This window comes from Balaenoptera musculus, chromosome 12 (assembly GCF_009873245.2).
Source record: "Balaenoptera musculus isolate JJ_BM4_2016_0621 chromosome 12, mBalMus1.pri.v3, whole genome shotgun sequence".
In the NCBI taxonomy this organism is placed as follows: Eukaryota; Metazoa; Chordata; class Mammalia; order Artiodactyla; family Balaenopteridae; genus Balaenoptera; species Balaenoptera musculus.
In genome coordinates this window covers 50237590-50254229 of record NC_045796.1, presented here as the reverse complement: position 1 = coordinate 50254229, position 16640 = coordinate 50237590, and the positions used below count along the sequence as shown (strand labels likewise).

Below are 16640 nucleotides of genomic sequence, written 5' to 3'. Positions count from 1 at the left end.
TAAAACTGAGCTTGATGTTATGCCCACTCTACCCAAATACCTTGCTCTGTGCTTCTGTTCCCAGGCTCCTTTGGCTTGGGGAAGTTTACCCACCCCATCTGTCCACCCTGTTAGAGGACACACAGTTCTCTTGCATCCTAGCCGTTCACCACTGTGGGGGGGTATTTAATTCAGGTTTGACATCCCAGCCAGTGCCTAGCACAGCATCATCCACAGAGCAGGTACTCAACAAATGCCTGCTGAATTGAGGAATGAATAAATCAACTGATAAACATATCAAATGCTAGGCCTTGCTGTACAAGCTTGAACACGGATTTGAGGGAAATATATATATATATATATATATATTAAAGCAGTGTAAGAGGATGGAGGTGGGATTTGCTTAAGTACCTACAGAGGGTTTTTTTTTTCCCTTGCCCATTATGACTCTACTGCTAACTATGAAAATTTTAGGTAATAGTGACTCTAATATTCTGCCAGCTTTGTAGGCTTTCATTGTCAAGATGAGTTCTAAATGAGGCATAAGCTCCCAGAGCAGCCAAAAACTCTGCATTACATAGAGAGGGGGAGGGAGCACTGGTCAGTAGGATTCTGATTAAACCAGTTAGTGTCATCTCTGATGAGCTCCCACCTGATGGTCTAGTGACTCGGAAGCACACAAAAGTACAGGACTTTAACTGGGTAAAATGACCTCTGATTACAAAACAATTGTGAGGTCTAGAACTTTATCTTGTTCTTTCTAGAAGATGAAAAGTCTTCTAGCGAGCTTTAACAACCAAATCTCTATTATTATACTCATCAAGCTGAATAATAATTATATGTCCATTTATCTACCTTCCCAACTAGTTTGTTAGCCACCTGAGGGCAGAGACTGTATTCCCAAGGCCTATGTTCCTGGCACATAGTAGATGCTCAGTAATACTTGGTTAATAACAATTCTACACTAGTCTTAACAAAGTACAGGCTCACGGAGCTGGGAGGGACCTTAGAAATAATTTGATACAATCTCTTCGTTTTCAAGATCAGAACAGCCAGAGCCAAACAAGCAAAATAAACTGCCCAGGGTCACAACATTAAACTACCTCACAGGATGCTTTTTTTAAAGAATTTTTTCCCTCTCAGCCCATAACTAATAGGAAAACTCCAAGAGGGGCTTGAAATAACACTTTCATGCCTCAAGAGCTTCTTCTAAGTTAAAATGCCTTTTATAAGTTACAGAACATTAACCTGAAATACATATAAAATAGAATTTAGAGGCTTTCATGTGGTCAATTTATACTGGGAGGTGAAGCTCACAATTCTCAAATTCAACTCATAAATTTAACACCTCTCATTTTTCTCTAGGGCTTTTAAGGGCTTCTTAAAGTCACAGTTAAGAGATCCAGCTTCTTATTCCTTGTGTAAAACCAAACTATAAAATTAAAATTTCAGTATTTTAATTGTCTAAGTCCACCAAATTAATTTGCAGCAGCAAAATAAGATGAAATTATGTAAAGCACAGGGACCAATTTATCATCCCATTACTCATGATGAATTCAACAAGCTTTTACTTCCATGTCTAGGTGACAAATACTAAAATTCCTGGTTGTCTGACTGCATCATATGAGAAATGGGACTTTCTTTTACCGCTAAACTAGCCTTCTAAAATTCCAGAAATATATGCTCTCCCATGGATGAAAAACGGGCTTGGCCACCAGTGAGGTTTGGGAGGGGAAGTGGGATGCCAAGAGCGAGTGGGCCGAAGGGAGATCAAAAGACCCAGGGACCCCCAGTGCCATACCAGCTCCACAGTGCAGCCTCCCCAGCTGCAGCTTCACAGGCAGTGTGAGTTTCTAATTTACTAGCACCTCTCAGCTCAGGGCGAACTTTCCCTCGGGCCTTGATTTTCTTTTCTGTCTCTCTTTCCTCAGGATCAGGCTACTTGAGAATGGAACCTCCTGATTAATGTGTCAAGAGCCATAGACTCTCCTTAATGGAGGGTCTCTGCCTGCTCGGGTCGCCCGGGCAGGAGCTGCCACAATGTGTTAAGTCACTAATGAAGGCCAGTGCTCAGTAATGATTTAAAGTGCCCTAAGAACAGAGAGTCTTCGGATTCAGTAAGCTTCTCTTCCTACTGCCTGCAAAGCCTCCTTTACTCTCTGGCCTAACGAATCCCTGTCTGCCAAGCTTCTGTGGCAGAAAAGCGAAAAGGCAGACTTCTCCAAATACAAAATGGAATTTGAACCTCCAGATGACGGTTTTGGTTTGTGACACACTGGACTGCCTACTCATGGGCACGAATCTGTCGCTTCACATGGTTTTCCAAAACAATTTTCTAAAGTGGATCTTTAAAACACATCGGGATGAATCATTAAAACATCTCAGGGTGACGATACTCCTGGAAGGGATAAGATGCCGAAGCAGATGGAAGGCATCTATTATATGCCTCTAAGCGAGTGAATATATTTAAGCAGCAAGGCCTCAGAAACTCTATCAAGTCCCTATCAGGAGGCACTGAGAAACTCCCCAGCCTTCTTTAAAAGGGGGTAATTAGCGGGACTTCCCTGGTGGTCCAATGGTTAAGAATCTGCCTTCCAATGCAGGGGACGCGGGTCCAACCCCTGGTCGGGGAACTAAGATCCCACATGCCGTGGGGCAACTAAGCCCGTGCGCCACAACTACAGAGCCCATGCACCACAACTAGAGAGAAGCCTGTGCGCCGCAACTAAGACCCGACGCAGCCAAAAATAAATAAATAAAAAAAATTTTTTTAAGGGTGCAATTAGCATCTTTTACAGAGTCTCCATAACCACTTGTGCCTGAAACACAACCTGAATGGTGCTGATGTATCTCAGGAACCTCAAGGCTTCTTCATCCAGGGACCGAGCAGGACCTGCCCAAGGCTGGAGATCTATATGCCACCGGGGACCCTGTAAGGAGAAAACATAGGTCAGTGTGTAAGGTATCAGGAGCTTGGGATGGGGGTGGGAAGGATGCAGAGCATCAGCGAGGCAAGACTACTAGCCGCCTGCAAAACAAACACGGCTGCACTTTGCGGCAGGGAGTTGGTTCGGAGCTGCTATAGTTAAGGCCACATCAATCACAGGGAGACAAATGAGGCCTGAGAAAGCCCAGCTACCAGATTAAGCAGGAGACTGCAAAAGCTAGAGGGGATGTCTGTCTCGATCTTCTGATCAAAGGCAAACTCCACTCGATCCCGTCAGGCTCTCTCAGCTGCGGCTTTGTATTACCCGGAGCCACTCCCCGTTGTGGAGAAATCCTCCCCTGCCTACTATGGTTTCCAAGGCTTAGAGCTTCAGAAATAGGTGCCTCCTAGGGGCCAGTTTTGTTGTCATGGTCCCATAATGCCTAAATCCTCAGGGCGCTTGGGCACCTTCCCCCCGAGCAAGGGGGGGGGCACCCAGAGTTCTAGACCTCAGTGCACCTGTCGTCTGGACCATGCACCTGCCAACAGTCCCTGGAGCTGGCACTACCACGGCTGGCAAGGGTGGCCTTCTAGCACTGTGGGACAGCCTCCAGCTTTCAGCAGAGGACATGGGGGCCTCCCAGGAGCAGGGGGATGAGAACCCTAAGCCCCCGTTTACAGCAAGGGTAGAGTGGATGAAGGGTTGGGGGAAAGTAGTGGTGATCCAGAAGAATCAAAAATGGGGACCCGGGGCTTCCCTGGTGGCGCAGTGGTTGAGAATCTGCCTGCTAATGCAGGGGACACGGGTTCGCGCCCTGGTCTGGGAGGATCCCACATACCGCAGAGCGACTAAGCCCGTGCACCACAACTACTGAGCCTGCGCGTCTGGAGCCTGTGCTCCGCAACAGGAGAGGCCGCGATAGTGAGAGGCCCGCACACCGCGATGAAGAGTGGCCCCCACTTGCCGCAACTAGAGAAAGCCCTAGCACAGAAACGAAGACCCAACATAGCAATCAATCAATCAATCAATCAATCAATCTTTAAAAAAACAGAGCTGGTAACATTTAATTCATTTAAAAAAAAAAAAAAATGGGGACCCCTCCAGTCAAAAGGAAGCACCAGTCATAAAATCCTTGCTAGAGCTCAAGTTCCCCACCTATAGTTGTCACCACCTGGAAACCTCCAGAGGCTCACTGTGATCCCAAGGGCAGAGTACTGCCCAGAGTGTATGATGAGGAAGGGCAGGGGCCTGGGCAGGGAGAAGCCCCAGCACCCAGCAGCTGGCAGGGTGAACATCTGGTGTCAGGAAAGACTCTGGGGGTCTGGGCACAGGGGTTCCTGCAGAGTGGTTAAGATGGGCCCCTAAACCCCATTTTAAGGTGAGGAAAGGGGCAGGGGAGGGTTCTGGGGACAAAATAAAGGGACTGTTCATGTACACACATTGTTCTCCAGTCAGGTATTGCAATGGTCTGAGCATGTGTCTCCCACCCCAAATTCCTATGTTGAAATCCTAATGCCCGGTGTGATGATGTTAGGGGGTAGGACTTTTGGGAGGTGCTCACGTCATGAGGGTGGAGGCTTCATGAATGGAATTAGTGCTCTTTTAAAAGAGACCCCTCATAGCTCCCTAGGCCCTAACATCATGTGAGGACACAGAGAGAAGTCAGCCATCTGCAGCCCAGAAGAGGGCCCTTACCAGAACCCCACCGTGCTGGCACACCAATCTTGAACGTCCAGCCTCCAGAACTGTGAGCAATAAATTTCTGTTGTTTGTAAGCCAGCCAGTCTGTGGTATTTTGTTATGGCAGCCAGAATAGCCTAAGACAGGTATTATGGCAAGAACTGTCTGTCACCCACAAAGAAACATCGAAACAGGCTAGCCCTGAGGCACTTTAGTACCTTTATGGTTTTTTTGCCCCTAAATGGGGTGGCCTAGGTGACTTGGGGTTAAACGGAAAGCAAGGAAGAGCGGGGGGCAAGCAGGTTAGTCAGTGTGAAGCCAAGTGTGTGGGCTTGGGGAAGAAGAGTACACTCTGGCATGAGGGTGCGAGATAAATGCAGACACTTTGTAAGTGGTAAAGCGTTATTCCGGGTTAGGCATTATGAGACTCATATCTCTGCACCAAGTCCCGAGAGCCCACAGTCTTAGTGGCTCTCAGGTCTGCACTGCCTTATGGTGGCTGAGAGCCCTGCAGTCCTCTGGACTGAAAGAAGCCTCACTAATTTCCCACAGGCTGTCTTTTCCTCAGCAATCCTTAAGGCAGGGACAGTTTCATGGGCATGCCACCTGCACAGTCTTAGAAGGGCTTGTGTTTGGCTCAGTGCTGACACTCTTAATAATTTTTTAACAAGAGCCTCCACATTCTTATTCTGTGCTGAGCCCTGCAAATTATGTAGTCAGTCTGCCCTGAGGGGCACCTTTTTTTGGGAAACAGGCTTTTCGTATAGCTGTTCCTGTTCTGTGAAGGTTGAGTAGGCAAGAGACTCCAGTCAGAGAGAGCCTGAGAACATTAATATATCTTCCCAGTTAATGGCTCCCACCCCCTATTTCTTTTTTCCTTCTCTAAATTAGCTGTTGATTACCATTCAGTCAAACAATACTTATTGAGCATCAGCCACTCTGTGCCAGGCACTGGTCGGCACACATTTGAATAAAACCCGGAGGCTCCAGGGAGGTGCTCACAGTCTGGTGGGGGAGACAGATACATACAAAATAAGTTTGACAGGGAAATGCTGAAACGTTAGGGAAAGTCATTCTTTCTGGGAAACTACTTAATTATGAAATCATAAATTATAGACACACTTTAGTACAAACGCCTCTTAGTTTTGCTTGGTCACGCTCCTTTTGCGTCTAACGACAAAGAGTGTCTTCCCAGGTTGCCGCTGCTGTCAGCACAGCAACACAATGCTGCATGCAAGCTTGTCCAGCCCTGGGGTTTAAAACTCCCCACATCATTGTCGTGGGACCCTGACAAGTACCCTGGCACCTGGCCCAGGAGCCTCTTGATGAAAATGATAAAGTTCCCACATTATGGTTTTCCTCTAAATCAGGGATCTGTAAACTTTTTCTATAAGAAGTCAAACAGCAAATATTTTAGGCTTTGCAGGCCATACAGTTTCTGTTGCAATTCCTCACCGCCTGCTGTAGCTCAAAATCAGCCAAAGACAGTAAGTAAACAAATGGTCAGGACTGTGTTCCAATAAAACTCCATTTACAAAAACAGCCGGCAGGCTGGATTGGGCCTGCAAGGCTGTGGTTTGCTGACCCCTGCTCTATTTGATTCTAATTTGGTTGTAGACCAGCCTAGAGGAGAGTGTTTACTTGAAATAATGCAAGAGACACAGATTATGATATCTGGGTTACAAACAACTTTGTCATCTGGGTGACTGGGGAAATATTGGCCAGGTCCCAGCAGGATACAGTGGGAAGAATTTAATAGAGAGCCTATTTATAATACAAAGGTATAGGCAGAGTTTAGGAAACCAATAAGGAGTAATGCAATACCTGTGGCTGGTAGCACCAGGGAGCCCTTTCAAACCCTGAGCCTGAAGGAGCAAAGAGGGGGAGGAATTTGTGGAACCCAGAGAGGGAAACTGCATGGAGAAGGTGTTTCATAGAAGAACACAGCCAATCCCATCACATCCAGCCCTATTACATACCCACCCTAACTGTCAAATCGAAGGATAAGCTAGAGAAGAGGGAGGCTGTGGTTGGTCCATAGGTCCGCCTACTGGGGTGCAGAGCAGGAGAAGCAGGATGGAGAGTGGTGCTGGAGAGGCAAGTGGAAGGTCTCCTGCACAGCATCTTTGGAAAGAGGCACTGAGACTTGACCAGGGAGTCATTCATTCATTCAGTGGCCATTTGTGCCTCGTGCCAGGCTCTGGGTTACAATTTAATATAGGACAGAGCTGTGTACACCAATAAATGCAATGAAGTTCTGCAATAGCTTTGACTGAAATCTCTATAGGGCACAATGGGGTCACGGAGAGATGAAGGACCCAAGTACCACTCCAAAATAAATACCAGAAAATACAAATGTAGATTATAGGAAGCAGTCTCCAATGTGAGAAGCCCAAAACTCTCAATAAAGAGACACCTTAAAAACCGCAGAAGCACTTAACCTGGGCTAACACACGAAAGTAATGTCACAGATCAATAACAGTGAATCCATACGGTGACTCAACATGACAAAACTATATAATTATCTTAAGAATCCACAAGCAGTTTCCATCTTGCTATCTGATATTTCTCAGTTTCACTGAGTGTTGACCACGACAAAGCTAAACACGACAGCTGGAACGGTGAATAACTTAAGTTGAGGGGCCTCAGGTGGGGATATAATAGAAATATACAGCAGACAGATGCCCTCAGAAGTGCTCTGGCTTAATACTTTGGTTGAGCTGTTTAAAAAACATTTCACATAAAGTAATGTTCTCATCGGCATCAGCCTGACAGCAGTTTGTGATTATTTCCCCAAGGAAACCACTAGCTTTTATCATATCTTTCAATTATCACTTGTCTTAATTTTCTAGTGCACACATCAATATTTGTCCTTCAAAGATCCCACAAACAATTCTCTGAGCACCTTAAAATACCCATGGTTGGTGTTTACTAGTACAAGGCAAAAAACCCCATCTTTTTCTTTTAAAAAGATTTTATCATTATGATTTTACCCTCAAACAGTTCCCTAAATGCCAGGGTCCACTATTAGCCATGTGCTCCAAATATCGTGTGGCCAGGACAAGGCTACCCCCATCACTCCCAGGAGGTGGGAAGGTAGATTCCCAGTCCCTTTTGTCACCCCCACTTCCTCTTCAATTGGGTAAAGGAGCAGCTTAAGCAGAAGGTGGTGGAGGTACAGTCACTGGGGTCATTGGGGGCTGGTCTCTGTCCCCGGCAGGCTTGAGCTGAAACGTCAAATGGAGCATACACAATGCGTTGCCACAGAGAAGCGGCCAGGCTCCTGAGCCCCCGCAGGGGCAGTGGGCGGGGTGGGGGGGGGTGTTGTCCAATTCCTTTGCAATCTGTGGTCCGGCCCCCTACCTAAACCACCAGGCCAGTCGTTCAAAGGAGCGCCTCCCGCAGCAAAGACAGCCATCCCAGGAAAGGCAGGGTCCCAGGTTTCTGAGGAAAGGCAGCTGCCCTCACCCACTTTCGTCTGTGAAGGATTCATCCGGCACTTCCTCCAGGAAACATGCGTTGCAAAGTGAACTGGTTTCTTCTAATGAGGGGAAATGTTTTGATTATACAGAAAAAAATTCCAAAAATTAACACTAAGCAAAGGATTCTATACACAACTAACTCATGTTGTTTGGGGGCTATTTTGCAGACATCTGAGCATCTCTTCCCAAAGGGTAAAAAGTGATCGCTGAGTCAGCCCAAGTTGGTGCACAGAGATAATGGATCTGGCTCTAAAGACGGCAGCAAGCACAGCCGTGAGGCTTTTACATATTTTTATAATTTATGACTTCAGCATCAAATTTGTTTCTTGAAAAAAGAAAATGATTCTTTCAAGCCAAAGAAACTGAATTCCAAGATTTTACTAATAAAAGATAATGCAAAATATAAAGCAATCTTTTAAAATACTCTTTTGCCTACCAGCCTACAACGTATGCATATAACAGAAATATATTAACTCAAGACCATAAGCCCCAAGCAAAACTGGTTGCGTTAAAAAATATATATATATATATACAAACACACATATATAAAAGCAGAGCCACCCATGACCTGAAAAGAGAATCATCGATTCTGCCTCGTGCAAAAGCTTTTTTGCTTTGAAATTTGGAACAACAGCTTCCTTCTTCAGAGGCCGTTTTCCCCACACCCATGAATGACCTCATGCAGGCCACACAGAAATTGTCCAATTAGCAACAGTTCCACCATCAGTTGTACAAGCAAGTTTTATACATGCATGTTTTTTACTTTCTTTTAAAATAAGAACCAAAGGAGTCTAATGGTCCCATTCCTCTGTGTTTCAGTGCTACAGTTCTTTGGGGATGAAATTGTATGACAAGTGATTTAAATAATCAGTTTCTTTATTGTGATGGATAATTGGTAGAGTGTCTGGGATATTTTTACGATGTTTCAATACTCTCAAATGCGCATTCCCACAGCTAGTAAGCTCTTGAAAGGTTTTAGAACCAGCAATTTTCTGCTGGGAGAGACGGCTAACAATTGATTTTCTGTGCTGTGGTTGTGCCTGTGGAAAAGAACAAGGTTGTGAGTCCTTGACTCAAACTAAACAATACGCTGAGCCTGTGTGATGAGTTGATTTTGGGAAGCCTAAGCTTTCTAGAAAAAAAAACAAACTCAAAACAAGCAAAATCTATTTATTTGGCAATTCTGCTGCAATTCTGTGCTAATTAAGAGCATCTGTCAGTGGGCGGGAAACAATGATTGAAGGAAATTGTTTGCTCCTTTTTAGAAGGAGAAGGGGGGCTGTGGGAGTTGTTGGGGGAGGCGGAGGCACAAAATGGTACCTGGGAAGAGCATGAATCCAGATGAGCACCAGCCACTGTCTTTCTGGAATGCCCTGAGATAACCATGGTTTCTAGGACTTCGCTTGAGTGGGATTAGGGGCTCCCAGAGTCTCTGGGTGGCAGCTCACATGTCTCTCCCCACAGTCTCATGTAACAGGACTTTCTCTCAGAATCAGCCCTGCTTTGGAAAGAGCAGGGGTCAGTTACACACTTTATTGTGACATTTAAAATTCAGGTACCCCACGCAAAAATTTCATTAAAAAAAAAATCTCCGTTTCAGTTCTGGGTAACATGGATGAGCACGCCCGCACCCTGTGTCTGGCACTGAATACGGCAATAAAACCTGGACAGAATGCAGAGAGCAACTATTTGAGGAATCTGAAAAGTAAATACTAGCAGGCAGATTGAAGACCAGAACTCAAAGTACCAGGAACCAGCAGTGAGGTTACCACTGTTTTTCTCCTGGTATTCCCCTCAAGCCCCGACTCGGGCAGCCGCACACTGGATGTGGACATCATTGCAGACGAGAGCTCCAGGAGAAGCCCTCTAGTTCAGGCTCAAGGAGGGAAGGGGTCTCCTAATGTTCAGAGAAAGCAGGGGGCTTCCCCATTTCCCCCTCTCCTTGCATTTCCTTTCCTTCATTCTAGCATCCCAACTCCCAGGCAATCCCACTGCAGTGGTGGAAGCCACAGCAGGAGTCCGTCCGCAAGCACCTAAAACTCTGAGGAAAGGGAAGTTTCTTCTCTGATCTGAGGTTGTGGCCCCAAACCCTGCTGAGTATTTTCTCTCTTCTCAGGCAGCTTGGCCTTGGACTTGGACATAGTCACGGGAAGGGTGCCATAAAACACAAGCAGAGCAAGAGTAACTAAAGTCTAGCCTTTCTAGCCAGAGGTTCAGGAATGCAGGGGACTAGATAATACAGTCAACCCTCGGTATCTGTGGATGCGGAACACTGGGGATACTGAGGGCCGAATGTAGTACGCCATTGTATAACAGACTTGAGCATCCACAGATTTTGGTATCCGTGCGCATGCTAGAAACAATCCCCTCCGCACCCCAGATACCTAGATACTTGCATCTGCACGTGCATCTGAACCATTAGCATATCAAAAACTTTGAGAACCAAGCTAACAGACAGACTTCCACCAGGTCCCAGACTGGCCACTGGTGTCACGCATGTGGGACAGATCTGAAGAACACTGCAAAGATTTTGAAAACAGAACTGATACTGAAACCACAATCCATAGAAGGCTGTCTGGAACTTGAGACCTGAACCCAACCAGGTCAAGTGCCTGTAAAAACAAATATATGGACATTATCTATAGTATTTAAACATGACTCAGAGTCTCATGATATTACATACAAAATGCCCAGGATATAACCCAAAACTACTCAGCATATGAAGAATCAGGAAAATCCCAATTGGTGTGGGGAAAAGACAATCAACAAATGCCAATGACATGACACAGATACTGGAATTATTTGACAAAAACTTAAAAGCAACTATTACAGAAATACTCCAAGAAGTAATAGTGTACACTCTTGAAACCAATAGAAAGATAGAAAGTCTCAGCAAAGAAATAGGATATATAAAGAGCCAAATGGACATTTCAGACCTGAAAAATACAATAAACAAAATAAAAATCTCAGTAGATGGACTCAATAGCAGAATGAATTAACACAAAAAAGAGTCAGCGAACTTGAAGATAGATCAATAGAGAGTATCCAATCTGAACAACAGAGAGAAAAAATTATTTGAAAAAGAAATGAGGGCTTCCCTGGTGGCACAGTGGTTAAGAATCCGCCTGCCAATGCAAGGGACACGGGTTAGAGCCCTGGTCCGGGAAGATCCCACATGCGCGGAGCAACTAGGCCCGTGCGCCACAGCTACTGAGCCTGCGCTCTAGAGCCCGCGCACCACAACTACTGAAGCCCGTGCGCCTAGAGCCCATGCTCCACAACAAGAGAAGACACCACAATGAGAAGCCTGCGCACCGCAAGTAAGAGTAGCACCCGCTCACCACAACTAGAGAAAGCCCGCGTGCAGCAATGAAGACCCAACACAGCCAAAAACAAAATAAATAAATAAATTCATTTTTTAAAAAAATGAAAAGAGCCTCAGGGACCTGTGGACAATATCAAGAGGTCTAACACTCAGTTACTGGAATCCAAGAGGAGGAAGAGAAAGAATGCAGTGCAGAAAAAACTACTTAAAGATATAATGGCTAAAAAATTCCCAAATTTGACATTAGACATAAACCTAAAGATTCAAGAAGCTCAGAAAACCCCTAACAGAAAGACACAAAGAAATCTATGCCCATACACATCTTAATCAAACTGCTGAAAACTAAAGACACCGACAACAACAAAAAGCTCAGTCTCTTTAATCTTGTGATAGACTTAATAGTGGGCCAGGGTCCAAATGGCTAGATGGGAAAGGCAGAGCCAGCCCAGCTCAAAAGGGCTTCTTACCCTGAGGTCCCCTCCCTGTCAAGGCCCAGTCCCACCTCCCCAAGTCCATCTGCTAAATGTCTTTGGCAGCAGACAGCACGCATACTGAAACCCAAATCCAGAGCACATTCTGAATCCTTTCCCCATCAATCTGCCACCTCTGCAACATTACACAGAGTGTAGGCTGGGAGGCAAGGGAACCAGAAATCAAATCAACTCTGACAAGAAAAAATGCACTATCATTCAAGCAGATAACTTTTAGGAAGAAATTTTTTAAATAAAATAAAAAATAAACGGAAAAGGAGGAATAAATGCTCAGCTCTAGATTTATTCTCTAAGTTATCCTGGTAAGTTGGAAAGAAATGCCAAACTAATTTGAGTTGGGTTTTGTTCTTAAACTGACGTCTTTAAATTCACTGTGTTTTTTGTGTGTGGCAAAATAGTTCAAGTCTGGGTGAGACTGAAACACACAAAGGGATGGTGAAGAGAATAAAATATATAATGTATTTTAGGTTTTTATCATTGACAACAGAAAGAGAAGCCAAATTCCTGGAGTAGATCCAGTGAAATGCAGAGGTTTTCATTTATTTTCATGATATAGAAACTATATAACATCTGCATACACAGTAGGCACTCAAATGTCAAATCATGGATCTCACTAGGGTTACACATCAACCATGAAAGGAAGGGAGGCGTTTCATTTGTCTTACGAAAGTAAGATTATATAAGACTGTTTGCCTAAGAAAGCAAAAAGGAATGTAGAAACAGCATTTATCACAGTTTTAAGGATTCTCTCTCTCTCTCTCTCTCTCCCTGGGACACACACACCCCTCCACACATATGCACACTGTATTCAAAACATATAAGTTACCCAGACTTGGGACTCAGAATCTTAGAAGCTTAATATCATCTGAATCAACATCAATCTGTTACGGGGTCATGGATTTACTTCAGTTTGAAAACTCCAGCCAGTTAATATCCCCCAAGTTATTTACCAGTTCCCAAAACATTACCCTCTCAAAATGGAAGGTCTGCAGGACCCCAATAAACCCATTTCAAGGATTCTTGAATCCTGAGTAGCTGCCAAAGCCAAAGGAGACATGGAGTTAGCAGAGGGCGGGGAGAACAGGAAAACCACCAGGAGGGAGGGAGAGGAATAGAGAAGGGAAACAAGAAAATGGGGGGCATGAGAGGAGAAAGGGTTGCTCCCCCAATACCTGCTCAGCAATCTCCATCCTCCCCACAAGCTCACCTGGGACCCAGGGTTGTCAGTAAGTGGTACCCAGGACTCTGTGGTGGCTCTCATGAGCCACATGAGTCCTCAAACCTCATGCCAAACCACAGGTCCCCCCATGGGTTCCCTCAGTGTGATCCTGAGGCTGCCAGTCACGTCCATGCAGATGCCTCCTTACTTAGCCTCTCAGCCTCCGAACCTCTGAAGAGGCTCTGTGGCACAATGTTGAGCAGAAAGCCTGTCAGTGGTAAGGCTCAGTGCTGCTGAGCAGTTTCACAGGGAAAGTGTTTCAGTTCTACAGTCTAAACAAGACATGATTTTTATGACCAAAGAGAATTAAAATGCGTCACCCAGCATCACCAAGTGCAGGGAGATGGGGATCATGGCAAAAAGAATGCATCCCAGAGGCCACATCTGAGATGCAGAGCTGCAGCACCCAATAGCCACCCCGCAGGCTGACAGGGGGTAACAGCAGCTGCGTGTGGCACAATGCATAGATGGGACACAAAGCCATCCCTGGAAATCAACCAGAGACACTGGACGATCCTTGGGTAGCCTCCTTTGAAAAAGGATGTAGCAAGCAAGACAAGGTGCTCTGCCGTGAGTAGGACAGCCGAGGGTGGGTGGGAGAGAAAGAGAAAAATGGGGTTCAGGACCCCAGAAAAAACACACACCACGGTTCAAGGGTATCATCAGTTTCCTGATGAGGCTGTCATATCCCACTGACTATAAGCCATCAGTTGCACACAACTATTTACGTATGTATACTTGTACGTGTGTATGTATGCACATACGTGTTTCTCAGTTTTAAGTGTATGTTCATTCATTATTAACTAACTTGTCATCTTTATATTGTCCATGTTTTATATTGTCCATATTGCCACTCTCTGGCCCTTTTGATTATGATATAGTATCTGGTAGCCTGAGTGAATCCTACTGACAATTAGAGATAAGACTCTGGTTCTGGGACATTCCTCACATGATTCTATATTTATAGAACATTTTTCTGTCTGAGTGCACTGTTAAGTTATAGTGTCTGACAAGTAGAAGCAGCCCAATAAATGTTTCTTTTTCATCTGTGGGAGGCTGCCAGCAGTGTAAAACAAGGCAGAGAGAGAGCTGGCAGGACAACTCTGGAACCAAAAGCACTTTAAGCTTCAAACCTAAATGGAAGCTGATCATTAAGTAGCCCTTTTCAGGAACATGAAGAATTGCCGAAGGAAGCAGACCTTTTCGGAGGTCAATTATTACCGGGTTTGTAACTCTCTGAACTGAGAGTTCTTTGGTGAAAGAGAAAGGGACTCTCAAAGGTTAGAAGTGAAGCTGCCAAAGTATCATCTGACCTTGGCCCAGTCCCCTTTCCCCATTTCAAACTGGAAATAACAAGAGTAAAGGGGACAGATTGTGAAAATAAATACAGATTTAAACTGATGAAAAATGTTGACCATATTTCTTAATTGTATGAGAAAGGAGCACTAACACTCCTTGCATTAAACAAAAACAAGCAAACTTCCATCCACAGGAAGAGTTTTAAAAATAAACAAGTTATAGAATTCAGAAGACAGAAACTATTTCTAGCCTTAAATTTTGTTTCATACTAAGAGAATCACTGTATTCAAAAAGACCTTAAGAGTGATCTAGACCAACTCCTTTATATTATAATTGAAGAAAATGAAGCTTAGAGAGGTGAAGTGACATACAAGTCACATAGGTAGGAGGAGGAGGGCTGTGACTTGCTTGGACCCATACTTCTAGGCTGCTAGTCCCATCATTGCTCTGCTACACCATGCTGCCTTCATCCCAGATCCAAGAGTTTTATCTTCTCCATATCCAGTTTTACTGTTAACATAGACATTTTACGCCCAATAGCAACTTAGAAGGGATTCCCAGGTGAAAACCACAATGGTTGCCTTGAACTTACACACTCATTGATGCAAGGGGTAACAAACTTATGAAATTCTTCATCCATAAGATGTGGAATATACTAAAAAATTCACCAGTGGCTCTGAAAATGTCATAGACGAAGAATCCACAGTGAGTTAAAAAGGAGGATTAGAAAAGATTCAGGCCTTTCTGATGAATGGCAATGGTATATCTAAGTTGAGGCAAGGGCATCTTGAGTCCCTGAACGACAGCAAGAAGGTGAGATCTTGCCTCTCACCTCCCTCCCCAACCCACACTGGGAATACAGCATGAGTGATAAATATTTTTTCTTTTAACCTACTGAAATTTTGATGATGTTTGTTACTGCAGCATAACCTAGCCTATTCTGACTGACACAGGTCCCTAAAAGGCACTGGGTAAAAGATGGTTATCATTATTATAAATGCTTCCCCACAGAACCTTCCCAATGCCATGCCGTCAAGGACTGAATGGTAGGCTAGAATGGATGACTGGTCTTATGGAGATTCTCCCATAAGGAACGAAAAGAAGTGTAACCAATGACAATTCATTGCCAAGATAAGACTCAGGGAAGTTAGGAAGTGCTCAGATAAAGACCATAAGGACACTGATTACAAAACAGATCCTACTCTCTGGTCTGTTTCCTAAAAGCATCTTGCCCCTAACATGCCAGGCCAGGCCTTTTCCCTCCTACCCAGAATTCTCTCCCTTATTCCCTAGTCAGTTCAAATTCCGCTTATTCTTCTGGATCCAGTTTTAGTCCCACATACTTCCCCCAAATTTCCTAATCACTCAAGCCTCTACTATACACAAAATAAACTATGCAAAGCAGGATCTTCAGCAACTATTGCTTGTACTTCTCATTTTATACTTAATCAGATGTTTGTTATAATTTGTTTCAAGTGTGTCAATCTTGTTTCTCAAACCAGACTACAAGCCTTGTGAGGACACCATGTGTTTTACTTCTTTTGCAGTCCCCCAGAGATATGATTCCAAGGGACATTTTTAAATTGATTTAAATGCCAGGGAGGAAAGAACATGATAGAATTCTTAGGATTAAGGACAATTTTTTTTATTACTTTTGAAGAAAGTAGGGAAATTCACTAGCTGGGCTTTATAGTAATATCTTAATCTAACTAAACATAAATACTATTTATTTAGGTGGAAATAAATTATTATCAACCTTAAATGTCTTTGATTCAAATTAAAATAAAAACAGAGATGACAAGAAGTTTAGCAGGAATTCTGACAGAAACTTTAAGAAAGCATTGTTGAAAAAAAAGAAAGAAAGCATTGTTGAGAATTTAGGACATTTCATTCAAAATTAACATTTGTTTTGGTACATATATACAATGGAATATTACTCAGCCATAAAAAAGAATGAGATAATGCCATTTGCAGCAACATGGATGGACCTAGAGATTATCATACTAAGTGAAATAAGTCAAAAACAAATATATGATATCACTTATATGTGGACTCTAAAAAAAATGATACAAATGAACTTACTTATAAAACAGAGTCACAGATGTAGAAAACAAACTTACGGTTACCGGGGGTAAGGGGGGGAGGGATAAATTGGGAGATTGGGATTGATATATACACACTACTATATATAAAATAGATAACTAATAAGGACCTACTCTATAGCACAAGGAATTCTAC

General features: G+C 44.0%; 1 protein-coding gene across 1 annotated transcript in view; it reads right to left on the bottom strand.

Moving 5' to 3' along the window:
* METTL24 (methyltransferase like 24) overlaps positions 1–16640 on the bottom strand; it is a 122389-nt gene that overhangs the window by 84975 nt on the left and 20774 nt on the right. Inside the window, exon 2 of the mRNA XM_036871091.1 lies at positions 2811–2909. Within this exon, the coding sequence (XP_036726986.1) occupies positions 2811–2909 (99 nt within the window). The remainder of the gene's footprint in view (positions 1–2810; positions 2910–16640) is intronic.